Below are 15,849 nucleotides of genomic sequence, written 5' to 3'. Positions count from 1 at the left end.
GATACAATTTCATCTTTTCAGTGGTATTTATGAAAATAGTTTTAGAATAAACGAAGTACAAATTAATGTGCTAAATTCTAAATTAATATTTTATATATGAAAAAAACAAACTTTCAGATGCATTTATTGTACAGATAGTACTTACTTATCTAATCTTTCAATTCAGGTAGTATCCTCATTTTTTTTAGATTTTATAACTTTGGGATGTGGCTCATTGTTAAAATTTGACATACAGTATGACTACATTCTTTAAAATGACAAAAAGATATCAGCTAAATTACATATTTAAAAATCTATTATTGCGTTTTTTCCATGACTCGGAAACCTGTTATATTTAACATCAAGATAAGATCAAGGGTTAAACATTTCCATTTCTTTTAACCATTTTGCCGTCCATGTTTTCCAAGAATTACATTTTTATGTTAAACTAGAGCAGTCAGATACTAGGCTAAACAGTCAAAGTTTTAGTTCCGTCAGCTATGCTATAACAGTCAGTTTAATTCAATTAACATTTACTTGATATATCGTTTCTTCAAATATTTACAAGATAAAAGTTTTATGGAAATTAAGTAAAAGGTTTTTATTGGCTTTAAAACATGTAACTGCTGCAGTAAAGTCTTTAGAGGCATGTCACATCAAGGCATCCTATATGCAACATAACAGCAAACATCTGAATCACAGTAACCTTTTACACACTTAACAAAATCAATGTACTGGGACATAAAAGTGGCAGGTAAAGAGATGTCTGAAAGAGAGGTGGATAAAGAGTTAAAAAAATAATCGGATTTGGAGTATATGTTTCTTCCAGTTGATCTAGTCTGTTGAGATATTTGGCAGCAAAGATGTCTGCTCTAGAAACTCCAAAACTGTGCATTAAGTTTACACATTTTTGTAGTTCTATTGTGCATTTTGCGCATTAATTAAAAGTACATAATTAAAGTAAATTTGTGGCCTGACTTCTTTTAGACATTGACATTATCTTGAATCTAATAATGGTCAATTTTCCATCACTTTACATTATAAAAATCATATGCCACAATCTAATTAAAACATTTTTGCTACATTACTAGTATTTTAAAGCAATAGGCCTGTTTATGTAATTAATAAATAAGTGTGCATGCATGGTGAAGTGTAAAGCAAAAAGTTATAGTTCAGAATAGAACGAACTCTATACTATTTAATATGCGCATATTAAAATATCTTATTGTATTGGTGTCTAATATTTATACTTTATTGATTGTTGTTTTTTTTATTGTTCTAGGCTGAAGTTCAGGAGGACATGTCTTCATTTTGTGATCGTAAAGATGAGGTAAGATTCATATTCTATGTAGGACTTGTCCAGCGGAAAAAATGTCATGATATAGACTGTGTTTTGATTCAGGAAGAAAAGGGGTTCCATTCGACCCGTTTTCGGGAACCTCAAATGAATTTTATTCAAGATATAAAATACCTGTTATTGATGCTGCAATTTACTAAATTCTATACTTTCTATTTGTATTACCTTTTATACTAACCGATTCCCTTTGTTTAAACTAAGAAGCATGCAGCCTACCTGTCTTGTGTATTGTTAAAACAACAATATTAACTTGTTCTTTTTTCAATTTTACCATGTAATTTACTCAATTATCCAACCTTGAACTTGTGAAGTGTGAAAACTTAAACTATGCTTTCTAGAACACAACTTTTGAAAATTGTCAAAAACATAATAAATCAAAAATTACCTAAGAATTTTAAAGACCCTGAGTGGTGGATGTTTGTTTGTTATTCCTTTTTAGTCAGAAATAAACTATTCAAACTTTAACAAAACTTATAACACTATGGCTTCCTGTTTATTGTATGGTAGATTGGAGGTGTTTGTCCTACTACAGTAATTATCATGGGTCGGTTTAGTACTTGCCCAGCATACAATAGCTTAGTATAAAAGCACCACTAAAAAATTGATTCATCTACTTTAGTAATCTACTATATTTGTTTGATCAGGAAGGAGTGAAATTTCTAGATTGATATTCCTCTTTAGTCTACAATAACCCATTCAAACTTTAACAAAACACTACATTGCTTCCTGAGTAGTGTATGTAAAGCTCTGTCTACACTATCAAACTTTATTTGACAAAAAAATGTGATATGCCTATGTATGGACATGATGATGTCATATCACTACCATATTTGGGCACATCAAACTTTTTGGTTGTTGTTGTACTATATTTTTCAGGGCTTTGTTTGGTAGGCCTACTTGCCCAACATACATTAGCTATACTAAAAGAAACCATAATGTCTATGGGCCCAGCTAGTAATAATATTTTTGGGCCACATTGGGCTAGTAACCATCGATTCTTTGATTGGTTTTTCTATATCTCAGAGCAAACATAATTTTTTATGTATATTTTATATGCAAATGACAATAAATGGAAGTAATTTTCCACTTTATAGTAAACACCAACTTGTAGCTATTGCTGAATTTTAAGTATACTGTAAATTCATAAATCATCAAACATGAAAGAAATTAAAAGTCAGGCCATTTATTTATTTTTGTTTCAGAAACAAATGTACCAGTGTGTTAATAGGCTTACATGTGAGTATTCATTTTCAGTATTGGGGGCAGCTTTTGATTTGTGATGACCGACACCATAATTATGTCACGTTAGTTCATTGTGTTCATGCCGGAATATGGGGATGTGTCCTTGCTCTTCACCATGATACATAATTGTATATTTACCTTATAAAACTATAATTTTAAGTGGAAGCCCATTGTCTGGAAGTCATTTTTTTTGTTAATTCAACTGTTTATTTTATTGGCAAAATACATTTTTTTATAACTGTGGCCTATTCAAAAATAATATGTTATGCATCGTTATTTTTTTCATTTTTTTGGCAATTGTTCATAATACTGAAATTTTGTGTTTGTTTTTATAATCTAATTTGATTATTCTTTATTTAAATATTAAGAATAACATAATTATATATTTTTAGGGAAAAAGACTTGTTGTCAAAGTGCATCTTCAGTGCATATTTGCTCAACAAAATGTGCGGCAGTCTTTGATGCGGTTTCTCCAACCGAACAAATGGCATTAGATGTTACAATGTACTGTTCTGATGTTGATGAAAGTATTAGTACTTGCGTTCACAACTATACAAGTATTACGCAATCAAAAAGAGATCCAAAAGAAAGTAAGTATATTATCATTTTAGTATTGTTTTGTTATTCAAGTTATGTTGGCATTTATTTATTTACCAGAAAAGAATTAAAACGGTGAAAAAGAGTACATGTACATTTTCTCCATTTTCACAATTACAATTTCTCAATACAAATACCATAACAATAACATAATAATTGTAACAAACCTGAATAGATTCCTGTCATTTGATTGGAGGATTGTGGATCACATGATATTCAATAGACATACTATTTTCTTGTGATTAACAGTGAGTAACTGGAATGTGATGTGAAATGAAGTACTAAATTAAATCTGATGTGCTATCTTTTGCATTATAATTTCCGAAATGTAAGGAATCTGTTTAATGCAGATAAAACATAAAAAAAATAGGCCTACAGTATCAAGTTCTTTACCATGCATTGTATGTATTGGGTACGGCTTTATGTCTGAAGAATGGTGCAATGAGAGTAAATCGTTCTGCCTAATGAATATAATAAATATGGCACAGACATGCTCCAACCCCTGCCTCTCACGCTATTTTTATCCCTTGTGCTTCATATCACTCTCTAAATTGTTTTGGTTTCGTTGATTGTCAACAGCTCTCTAAAAAAAAGTTGATTTGCTTTACAAATTGTTACACTGAATTTTATTTTTGTCTCATGAATTTATATTAAAGTGAAAGTACATTAAAAGCTTTATCCCTTCTCATGTTGCACAAATTCAGTATTAAAATTGATTAATCACAAATATATGAGTGAAAGCATTGTTTGTCTTAAAGTGCAATAATAAAGACGCTACTATATAATATTCACAGCATAAACTATGATTTATATTTTCACATTCTCAAATTTAGCATGTTGATTTATTCTTTAAGATATTGTTCACCTTTAGGGTGATATATATGCTTCTACTTCCTTATTCTGTAATGTAATATATAACATAATATAGTATAAACCCTGGGTTCAATAAATCTAACTTTTGGAAAAGACATAATAGTGTAATGTATGTCATTGAAGTCTTATTTTTGGATTGTCTAGACTAACAGGTACTGTACATTGGTTTTGTCATATATAAATATCTTGGAACTGAGATTGACCAACATGTGTCTGGCAAGCTGATCACTAACAAAATCATAAAGAATGCAAATTACAGGTTAAAATATATTAAACGCAATTCTCATCATTTAACTTTTCATTCACTTATTCTTTATACGGCTCCAATTCAACCCATGATTGATTATGCCTCGTCATCTTGGGCTTCTTCTTTAAAAATTATAAATAGGCTGTAAAGCTCTGTCTACACTATCAAACTAGTTTATGTTACAAAAAAATGTGATGTGCCCATACAATGGACATGATGATGTCATATTACTACCATATTTGGGCACATCACTACCATATTTGGGCATATCACACTTTTTTGGTCAAACTAATTTGATAGTGTAGACAGAGCTTTAAAGCAGGTAATTCAAAGTAAATTCAAACACAAAACAAAACCACAAATTTTAATATTAGATCTTCTCAATTTTCTTGTATTAGGCATTCATTGCTGTGAACAATCTGCAAATGAAAAATGTCGTCAAACGTGTCATAATGCCCTGAACGTCATGACAGATGAGATCCAGATAATGGAAGCATTGATAGATGATTGCGGAGAACCACTATTGACTGATGTGCCAGATAAAATCTGGAAGTGCTTTCTTCTTGATGTGGGTAGGTAGCATTTTGTCAGTAGTACTGTACATCCCATGCCTACAGAAGATGGAGTGTTCGGCATTTGGAAGGGGCTAATGCTACTAAACAATTGACCAAAAGCTTTACACTGATGGTTGGTTATAATGCCCTACCTACATTCTAAACCTTATGGGGATATAGAGCCTGTTCTGACATGCTATCAAACTAAGAGTCAACAACAGTGGGTGAAAGTTCATATGAACGGCCACCATATATACACCAACATCAAAACATATACCTGTATTTTTAATAAAGTGCAGTTTTTATAAAATTTATTTTATTGTTAATGGTAATTAAATTTATACTTAGTCTTAAATTTTGCATTGACAATTGCATAAGAATATGCTTGATACGGAACGCCGGTATCCTGTATCAAACGGTGTAGTGGTGTGTCATTGAGTAGTGGCACCATCTTCAAACTGGCGTATGATTGGCCGATGAATCTCATTCTTATTTTTAGAAAACTCATGATTATTCATTCATTATTAATATTTGGTATTTTATTCTTTCTTTGTCTTTTTACAGCTACTTCAAAACTAGACTCCAAAACATCAGAAGAGAGCAAGACTCCAGTTAGTCTGTTAAATGTAGAGGGTGCCAAACTATCTTGTTGTCATGTGGCTGTTAGTACTGTTTGCAAAAATTTGTGTATCAAGGTAAGAAAAGGGTTTTTACTTTAATCGTTTATTGGGAACAATTTGGTTTGTGTTTTTGATTTTTTAGAAAAACCAGCTTTTTGACCATGACCATGGTTTTTATATTTGTTCAATTCAATACAACTTTATTTAACCACGGATGAGGCCCAGATCTTCACTGGGCCATGCATGGAGGTCTATTTTTATACCTCCATGGGCCATGCATATACAAAATGTTCATTTGTAAGTAAACGTTTCAAATAGGTCCTGTTCTGTTTTTTCCCCATGATATCCTATTATTATGAAAAAGCCATAGATTTAAACCATGAACTTGTGGTTCATGAAACAATTGACATATTTATCATTTTCATTTGACACTCATGATTATTATTATTATTATTACTATTTCATAGTTATACAGCGAACCTATTGAACCATTACGATGGGATGAGTTTGAGATCAAGTGTAAATACAGATCAGCAGAAGAGACTGCCATGCTTACATGCTTAGCTGATTGTAAGTTTACTATAACAAAAACAAACAATTAGCACAGATGAAGTATTAATTATAACTTTAATTATAATAATTTTCAAATTCAACATTTTAGTGTATGATAACTGTCATGGTACCTGCATTGTACATATATATATATATATATATAAATCCAAAGGCAAATTACTAAAAAAAATGACAATGCTGTGGGTATCAGTGGCTGGATCTCAATGGAGATACAAAAAAAAAAAGCGAAAAGCTAAATCAAAACGATAAAGTAAACAGCCAGAAAAGTTAGCAGAGCTTTCGGGCAACACTAGCCCTTCATCAGTGCAGTGCATATATATATATATGTATGTATATACATTATATGGATTCAGTTTTTGCACAACTTTAAACAAATCCATTTATTATAAAGTGAGTTAATGATGTGGGGTAGCATTATGTTTATACTGTATACATACAGTACATAATGCTATAGGATGTCAAAGTCAAAGACACTACAAAATAGGCAAAAGCAATTGATATTTTCACCTTTACTTACAATTTGTCAAAAGTAAATTTGTAATCTGTTATTTTCAGTCGAAGAACCCTGTCAACCAGGCTGTAGTGGAATGGATTACTGCAGCAATTTTAATGGAAGGTAAGCAAGTGATTGTTGGCTGGTCAGGTGTTAGTCTGAGGTCTCTATTTTAGGTCACCATGTGACGTTTAGTTTCTATGTTTGCCTTATCATGGTGAATCACATCATCTAAAGCTCTGTCTACACTTTCAAACTTTATGGGAAAAACAATGTGATGTGCTCATATATGGACATGATGATATCACTACCATATTTGGGCACAAAACACTTTTTTGTCAAACTAGTTTGAGTTTAGACAGAGCTTTATGTGTCTTTTTGGTATGAATACCATGACTACTAACGCAATATATAAAATTAAAATTATCTCATGAATAAAGTCTATGATTACCTAAAATTTCCATCATCTTGTCTGAACAAGGACTGAGACCAGTACATCCCAGTCCCACTCCTACTCTTCCGAAAGATGGACTGGGTTCTTTAAAGTGAAATTATGAAATAGCAGAAGAGACTATGCAGCACCCCTCTCTTTAACTGCTCAGCCACCTGAAATTGAATTCAATTAAATTGTATTGAATCTTTTAGTACAGCTCAATAGAGTAATTAAAACCAAATTGATTGAATAATTATAATTTTACAGGCCGACAGAGCTATTCCGCAGCTGCAATGCACATGCAGACCGTAGTGCAAGAGAAGACATGAGCAACTGGATGGGAGGAACCATTCTGATGCCTCATATGACGCTCTCTGTGCAGAACATCCAAGACTGCCAGCCTGAGATGTGGAAAGCGATCGCATGTACTTTACAGATTAGGCCATGTCATCGTAAGACACACAGTAACATGATATGCAAGTAAGTTTAGTAGATGAAGTATCAATTACAACTTATAGTGCTCTTACATAAGATATAAAAAATTCTAGATATATATATTTTCATTTGATTACTATTATGGGTCACATGGTATTTTCGAGTGATAGTATTATTCAGCTTTTTTGTATGAAAAAAATCTTCTTGTGTATGAAAAACGCCAAGCAGAAATCCTATGGTGCTTTGCCCAGTTAAGCTTGGCTTGACATCATCATCTTTTCTTTGAGTTTGCTTTCTCCCTCTTCCAAGAAGTTAATGGCTGTCTTGTGCATCATGTTACTCTAAACCAACTTTCCTACTTTCTTTCTTTACCATATCTTTCCACGTCACGTTTGGCCGTCCTCTTTCTCTTCTACCTCCAACTTTTAAATGCCAAGCTCTCTTTACTGGTTTATCTTCATCTTTTCTTAGAATATGTCCCATTGGATCTCAAGCAAGCAAGTTACTTTTACTCAAGGTATTTCGTTTGTTTTTTTTAGAGCGGACTGTGTTGAAATCTTAACCCAATGCATTGCCCAGAATAGTGAAGAATCAGAATACTCGATCAAGGACATGTGCGACATTCTGTCACCAGCAGATGATGATGCACCCTGTATTTCATTTAAAGAATACTTATGTAAGTTTTGTTTTCTTCACATTACCAGTTACCCATTGGTAAATTTGAATATATTTCATGCTTTTGTAGACATTTGTAAATGGAAAAGACGAGTCAAAAGTTTGAAACTTGAGTATTATTAAGTATTATTTTTATTTTTCAGATCCAAGTAAATATGCCGAAATATCAACAGAAGTGACACTTCCATGCAATAACAATCCTTGTAAAAATGACACATTCACAAAACAAAGCTTGTGTACTACAGATCGGACCCTCTGCGGTGAAGGCGACGTCTGTTCTAAGCCTAGATGCATGTTTGGTAAATTACTTTAGTAATATAATAATAAAATAGAGTTTTAAATTTATTTCAAAACATGTATTCCTTAAAGAAGAGTGCGAAGCTATTTACTGTACATACTGTATGTAATCAGTCTAATCTGTTCTACTCCACATTCAAAATTGGAGCTCTGTTTTGTTTAATAGACTACTGTAGCTTCCCGGCCTAGTTTTGGACGATGATTTATTCAAGATAATTGAATAAAAGTTTAGTTTAGAACAGTATCAAGTATACCTATCTTTGATATTAACTTAATGGCAACATAGTTGTAACAAGACATTGTATAGAAATCATATAGTATGGTTTCAATTTTCATCTGTCCAATGGTTACTAGAGTAAACAAATCTTATACTTTTAGGTTGTAAACTTGGACGTTCTCAACGTTTTATGTTTCCACATGGAAGTAAGGTCCGAATCCCTGACTCAACCAACGATTTAACACGGTACAAGGCTTGTAACTGTGGTCAGAATGGACTATTTGAGAACTTCCAAACAATACCAAAACTAAAGGTTCGAGATTGTAAAATTGCTGGCCAGCTTAGAGGTAATATTTTTAAGTCTCTCTTTTTTTAATCTGTGTTGTTTTGTTCAAATGCAACAGATGCTGAACTTAGTAGTCCAATTATTCTGTAGTAAAAACAGCAGCACTGCAAACAACAACCGTCCTAATATTGGCATAGGTTTAAAGGCCCAAAGTCTGATTGGATAAGGAGGTACACATCTGGGCTGCTCATGTGCATCTAAAAACAAACCATTGCATCCTTTAAAAGAGGTTATCCGGGAGTTTTGCTCCATATCAGCCCCTTGTCATTTATTCCTTATTGACTACCAAAAAAATGTTTGTTTTCAATTTAGAACATTTGAGTCATTTTTTCGTTGATTGCAATATGTGTGTATGTTATGGCGGAGTGAGTACATGCTCCAAAAGACAATGCTTGTCTAGTTCAGCCACCATAGAAGAACAAAGACGATACACTGGTCTACCATGTAACTGCGCTGATCAGTTCGTTCCTGTTTGTGCACTTAACGGCAAAACATATCCAAGTGTATGTCTGGCAAGGTATTTAATAATTTCTTTACAATTCAAGCCAATAAAATTACAATTGTCATGCATGAGAAGACATCCACCATATCAATTTCATTCGGATAAACATGTTGATAATGCAAACAATTGAATTACAGTTTTCATTCATTGGTTAATTTAAAATTGTTTTGACAATTTTTAGATGTATGGAATTTGAAGATGACCAACTCGAGTTTGGCATGTGTAGAAGTAAGGATCCCTGCTCCACTGCTTCTTGCGAGTCTGGGACGAGGTGTGTACCAAATCGACAAGTCTGTTTGAGCCTGGACTACACAGAGTGTCCACAGTATGAATGTAGTGAGTATAATAACTAATTTCATAGTGATTTCTATATGATCTATTATATGAACTAGGCCAAGCATGATGACTATTTCCAAAAAGAACAACTCCCATTCCACTCAGCTGTAAATAATTGAAAAATACTAGGGAGGCTATGTTGGCATACATACAGGGATTGGCACCCTACCAGATAATGCCAAGGCTTAGTACAATGAAATCCTAACAGTTCATTGAGATTCAGAAAGAACATAGTACTGTACCTTCAAGTACTAATTATTAGAATAAACATATTTTTTGCAGATGTTTTATGCTTTGTTTTGAAAAGGGGGAAAGGGCTCCCCCAAGACTAATTGTTCAGAGCATTGGTATCATGTCCCATTGTCCCATTATATCTATTAATGTATATTGTTTTTATTTTAGTTGCTGTTGACTGGAATTGTGATGATGAGGTCTTAACATCAGTTTGTGACACTGATGGTGAAACGCACCTTAACCTATGCTCAATGTACAAAGCTGGTAAAACGTTTGCTTACAATGGAGACTGCAAGGTAAATTAAAAAAACATATAATTGAATAACCGCTGTTAAGGGGATACCTTTGTGGCTTATCAAAGCGTCCCTATAATAACATTTTCATAAAAGGGGTGTTCCCTGAAGACTGCCTGGCTACAGTATGTGTTAAAACATTTCATGGGAAACTGTCCTCTTTATAGGGGTGTCCTCTAAATATGAGTTAAAAAATGGTTCTATTGTATGCACACCCCAAGCACAACCCTGGATCTGCCCCTGGTTACAGAATGAGAATGTCAAAATCATTTTTGTTATTTTTTTCTTACCAGAACCATTGTGATAATAGTAACACAATGGCAGTGTGTGGCCATAACGGCGAGACATATTCAAACGTCTGCGAGGCATGGAATGATCACACTACTGTAGACTACTATGGAGCCTGTCAGGCAGTCGGTATTCTGTCAGGTATAGTTACAGTTTATTCTACCTAATAATAGCATTGAATGTTCCAAAAAGTTAGGAATTATTTATAGTGCGAATGGTAATATTATTTTTAATTATAAATAAATATATTATATATTATTATATAGATTTTTGGACCTTTTGGTTAATACCAAACTATCATGTTTAAATAAATGTTTTGCTCACTTTTGAATTTTCTTTGTAGATGGGGAAGGCAATTCTGAGTGTTTTGCAATGTATTGTCCACCACAGAATGTTCAGAACTGCATAGGAGTTACACCCCCTGGTTCATGCTGCCCTATTTGTGGTGAGTACTACAGTAGCAGTAAAGTGGATTTGAACCCAGAACCATGTGATTGGTAGCCGAGCATCTTAACCACAAGGCTACCATTCTATTCTACCATTTTATTAAAATAAAAGCATAATTGTTAAAACTATCTTTACTGTATGTCTTCTATTAGGTGGTGAGATCCAAGTCCTGTTTAGTGAAACAATTGCAGATAAGATGTCAGAGGCTCTTAGTGGTGAACCAATTACTGTTAATGTCATACTCGGATTATTGAGGCCACATATCGCAGTGGTAAGTGACCATGTCACAATTATTCTCCTGCAGTTTCTACCTTTTTTACGTCACTAGAAGCGTAAAAGCTTTTCTCATGAGGACCCATGAGTTAAGTAGCCCACCATTAACTCTCTCCAAAAATAGCTTTTTCGAAAAAGAAGGATGCAACAGAGCATGAATATCATACTGCATACATAGGTACAATTTTATTTTCACAGACTCACCAACCATGGAAATAATTCCTCTATGTTTCATCAGACTAATTCCAAATATCCTGAAAGAGCTAATGAAACTATGGATTTAATAGGTTTAGCGAATACTTTTAATGTTGCCAATATCTGTCGCTATTTTTGTAATAGTTATATTAATTTCGTTAAATCGTCATGTTTTTAGGCTGAGTGTGACATGTTTGGTCATATGAGCATTGAAGGAGATCTCATCTTACTTGTGGTTCCAATTACTGCAAACCCCACAGAGTTGCAGGTAATACAAAGATGCAGCTTTCCTACTTTACAGGTTTTAATTGAAGAAATGTTTTGTTTCCTTTGTTTATCACTAGTGATTATCATAAGCATAATTAATATCATAATCAGTTTGTTTGTGGAAAGTAAATGTGATTGTCTGCAGAAAAAAGACATGATATGCGCCCACCAATTTTAAATGTAAGAATATTTACAATGAAAAAATAAAATACTATAGACTTGCCCCAGGGCATGGTTGCATCTATTAGGACTAATAGGATTTAACAAATTACTGTATTATTGTGTTCAATTATTTCAAATTTATAGAAAACAAATACAACATTATTACACTTCTCACCTGTAACCGAAACATATTATAAAAGTCCTATTATAAAATCATTCAACAAAAAATAACTGTCCTGTTTTTACTTCTAGATTGAAGCTTGCAACAGTGAGGCAGAAAAAATAGCGGCATTAATCAACACGCAAAGCCCAACGCTTTATTTCTACATCCATCTTACGCCGTTGATTGCTGCAAGAACAAGATTATCTACGCCAACGATTTCCAACAGCGCACCAACGTTGCACGCAACAAACTACCATGTCTTATCATATCTTTTTGTATTATATTTTTTGCAAATAATGTATTTAAAATGTTTATCAAGGTAACAGCTGCTGTACGTATATTTTGTATAAAAGATGAATTTTATTGTATGGACCGAATTCACATTAAATTGAAAATAATGTTTTCATTTTGTCTAAAGAAATTTTAATTTATTTTAAAAACTACAAACAATATTTGGAAAAAGTATAAGTAAAAGTTGTATTTTATTAATTTTTAAAATAATTTGCCCAATATTTGATAGCACTTTTTGGAAAAATATAGTTTTTCAAAAGTTTTGGTTTTCTTTTTTGAGTCCAGTTTTGTAAGTAGAGGCTGTATTTTACCACAATATTGTGTATAAGCAGAGCTCACAGTTCACAATGAACATGACATTTAGTTAATTGAAAAACATTAATCCTGTGACAATCCTGTCTACCCCCTAAAGTGCTCTGTACCTTGTGATTTTTATTATTTATAAAAGACGAAATAAATGAAATGAATTAATCCCATCTTATTACTACAATCGCCTTTCTCTAACCTGCTTTGTTTTGGCGAGGCGGTGGGGAAAGGAAGGGGTTGTTGGGGGGGGGGGGGTGTGTTTGGGGTGATGTGTTGTTAGGTATCTTTCATTTCTATTGAATCTCATTTGAATTGAATCTTATTTAAAGCAACCTTGGAAAATTGAAGTAACATACTTCTAGGCCAAAAAAGGATTTTTATTTTAAAATGTATCTTATAATTCCAAAAAGCTTTCATAATTGTAACATAGTGTAAATGTTTGGATTGTAAAATGTTTTACATATTGTATAAAATAGATTTTAACGTATCTAGAATTATATTATTATATATTTTATTGTAAAACTTTATCTACACTATCAAACTAATTTGACAAAAGAGTGTAATGTGCCCAAATATGGTAGATAAGATCGTGTCCATATATGGGCACATCAGATTTTGTTGTTGCAAGTTTGATAGCGGAGACAAAGCTAAAGAGTTTTTTATAGTCATAGTTTTAAGATATTGAATGTTTTGCTTTTGTTCTGTGCTTGTTGTTATATTGTTTTGCAAGGTGATATTATAAAACCTTGAATGAAGCCAGAATAACATGTAGAGGGTGGGAGGTGAGTGTTGGGGATTAGGTAGGGATGTCTTGGCCTATCAAAATGTGCTTCTCGTCTAATATATAAATTGGTAATGTGTCACACCGAGTTAATTTTACTTCATTACTTTTACTTAATTCATTTTGCTTCTTACAACCATTGGCTGTATACCATGTTATAAAGCAAGCCCTCTTTAGTTTGTACACATTGTGGGGGATGATGATTTACATACCTATGAAATGTATCGTACATTGACATATGACTCCTTTTAGTTTAGTGATTATATCATGTGAAACAAAACGCATTCATTCCTAAACTTGTTTATATAAGTAAAGTAGAACAGGAAAATGTTTCGGAACTGGTTTCAGGAAATTGAAAAATAAACATTGGCTGTTATTGACTTCTGTCTAACTAGTGTGATCACCTACATTCTGGCCAAATGTATTTTAATGCAGTGCAGTGATGTAGCCACGAGAAATAAAGTGGTCCGCTTTCCGCAAGAAAGGGGAACAATCTCTGTTCAAGCCACTGAGTTGTCAAAGGCCTCTGTGAAAAAGTGGTCAGGTTGAAACCTTACCAACCGCATGGCCCTGACTACTGTACAAATAATACCCTTTTTACATTGCCTAGCAAACCTGTTTACAAACTCTGGGGTGAATTAACACTGGTGTTTTGTATGGTGTGTATAAAGTTTTTCTAGGTCTTGTGAAAGGGGTATAATAGTAGCTTTTGAGAAATAGGTACAGCTCAGTTGGACTTAACTCATGTTCTATCTTCTTCATTGTATGTTTCAAGATTTAGAAAGAGGGTCGCGGTTGTGGAGTGGAGGTCTTCAGGTTTTGGGATCATTGAAATGTATGTATTTAATGTAATTATAAATATATACAAGGTATTAATTTTATTAAGATCCAATCAGTCTTTAATTTGAGCTTACATATGTTTTAACTTTGCTAAAATAATATATAAGAACTTCTTACTATTGTACAGATGGTGAGAAAAGGTTCTGACTCAAATTAAACACTGGATATTTGGATTATAATAAAATGCCTTGTTACATTTAAATTTAATGAATGGTGTAAGGATGAAAATATTTTCTACCTTGAATTCTGTTTCCAGATGTATCAAATTGTATGTATTATCAATATATAAACAATTGTGAATAAAAAAATATATTAAAGATTGATCATTTCATGTTGTATTATTGTTAAAACAAAATGTCTAATTGAAAGAAGAATATTGTACAGCCGGCCCTATATGATGACTACATAGTTTACTGGAAAATGGAAATTTGGATATGCTCTGCCAGCAACAACGATGGCAGAAATGCCAACCATGAGTACGGGGATGAGTAAAAATGCGGTAAAAATAAAGTGGTGAACTTAGTCATGTCCTCTGGTGATTGATCTGATATAGCCACTATTATACTTTCTCATGTTACTAATTCATCCTCTCTCTCTCATATGTAGAAAAATATTTTGTCAAGGTCATGAATGAATTTACATAATAATAATTATAAATTAAATTGATAAAGCGCTTCATAATGAAACAAAACAAGAAACGAACTCTAAGCGCTGTACATAAAAATAACATAAACACCTGGTCAGCTTAATCTAAAACAATCAATACCGACAATTTAAAAATTACACAATAAAAAAAAAGACATAACAATACAAGCGAGATAAAAAAAACTTTCTTATATTGTTATTAAATATATAAAATTCAACATGGGAAAATATAATAACATTATAGTAGGCTACTGTGCCAGGGCCTGATATTCCTATATCAGTTAAAAAAAATACTGTATAGTATGACAGGAACACTTTGTTATATTGTTATTTCCATTTTTAAGTTGTTGAATTTATTCTAAATAATGATGTTGATTCATTTTCTTTCATTTTTCTTCAACTATTGCCAATCAACGTCAGAGGGTAGGTACTGCAAGTTATATTTTTGTTTTCTGTTTTATTACAACATATTGTATTATTATAGATATAAATATTATTGGCATTTATGGTAATTTTAAAATACTTTACCACCCAACTCATCCTCAGCAGTGACGTCATGACACTTCATTGTGGAAAAATCGGGTCCTCCTAAATACCAAGACCTACCAAGACCTACCAAGACCTACCAAGAACTACCAAGACCTACCAAGACCTGTCAATTTAAAGTGTTAATTTAACGAAATATGATATATATAGACTTCTAATAGCATTTCCAACAATAAAACCTCAATTTTAGCGCTATATAGACACCAAAAATGTTAAATAATCGACAAGCTTCGCGTTCGCGAAACGAACTGCGTTGATGCATACATTGCGTCACAAATGTCCGTATTGCGTCAACTAGTATGACCTACCAAGAACTACCAAGACCTGTCAATTTAAAGTGTT

At 32.7% G+C, this 15,849-nt stretch overlaps 2 protein-coding genes across 2 annotated transcripts in view; one reads left to right on the top strand and one right to left on the bottom strand.

Annotated features, from left to right (window-relative positions):
• LOC144841525 (reversion-inducing cysteine-rich protein with Kazal motifs-like) overlaps positions 1–12,886 on the top strand; it is a 32,439-nt gene extending 19,553 nt beyond the window's left edge. Inside the window, exons 6-24 of the mRNA XM_078697885.1 lie at positions 1,262–1,309; positions 2,539–2,572; positions 2,971–3,168; positions 4,694–4,867; positions 5,414–5,544; positions 5,937–6,039; positions 6,598–6,658; positions 7,236–7,448; positions 7,943–8,079; positions 8,222–8,377; positions 8,754–8,939; positions 9,251–9,455; positions 9,622–9,776; positions 10,179–10,306; positions 10,597–10,732; positions 10,935–11,036; positions 11,191–11,309; positions 11,685–11,774; positions 12,188–12,886. Of these exons, the coding sequence (XP_078554011.1) occupies positions 1,262–1,309; positions 2,539–2,572; positions 2,971–3,168; positions 4,694–4,867; positions 5,414–5,544; positions 5,937–6,039; positions 6,598–6,658; positions 7,236–7,448; positions 7,943–8,079; positions 8,222–8,377; positions 8,754–8,939; positions 9,251–9,455; positions 9,622–9,776; positions 10,179–10,306; positions 10,597–10,732; positions 10,935–11,036; positions 11,191–11,309; positions 11,685–11,774; positions 12,188–12,421 (2,610 nt within the window). The 3' untranslated portion in view covers positions 12,422–12,886. The remainder of the gene's footprint in view (positions 1–1,261; positions 1,310–2,538; positions 2,573–2,970; positions 3,169–4,693; positions 4,868–5,413; positions 5,545–5,936; positions 6,040–6,597; positions 6,659–7,235; positions 7,449–7,942; positions 8,080–8,221; positions 8,378–8,753; positions 8,940–9,250; positions 9,456–9,621; positions 9,777–10,178; positions 10,307–10,596; positions 10,733–10,934; positions 11,037–11,190; positions 11,310–11,684; positions 11,775–12,187) is intronic.
• LOC144840127 (cytidine monophosphate-N-acetylneuraminic acid hydroxylase-like) overlaps positions 1–15,849 on the bottom strand; it is a 136,606-nt gene that overhangs the window by 53,396 nt on the left and 67,361 nt on the right. The window lies entirely within an intron of this gene.

The sequence above is a fragment of the Antedon bifida genome, chromosome 4 (assembly GCF_963402885.1).
Source record: "Antedon bifida chromosome 4, ecAntBifi1.1, whole genome shotgun sequence".
NCBI lineage: Eukaryota > Metazoa > Echinodermata > Crinoidea > Comatulida > Antedonidae > Antedon > Antedon bifida.
The sequence above is the reverse complement of the archived record's forward strand: the minus strand, read 5'-3'. Positions and strand labels throughout refer to the sequence as shown.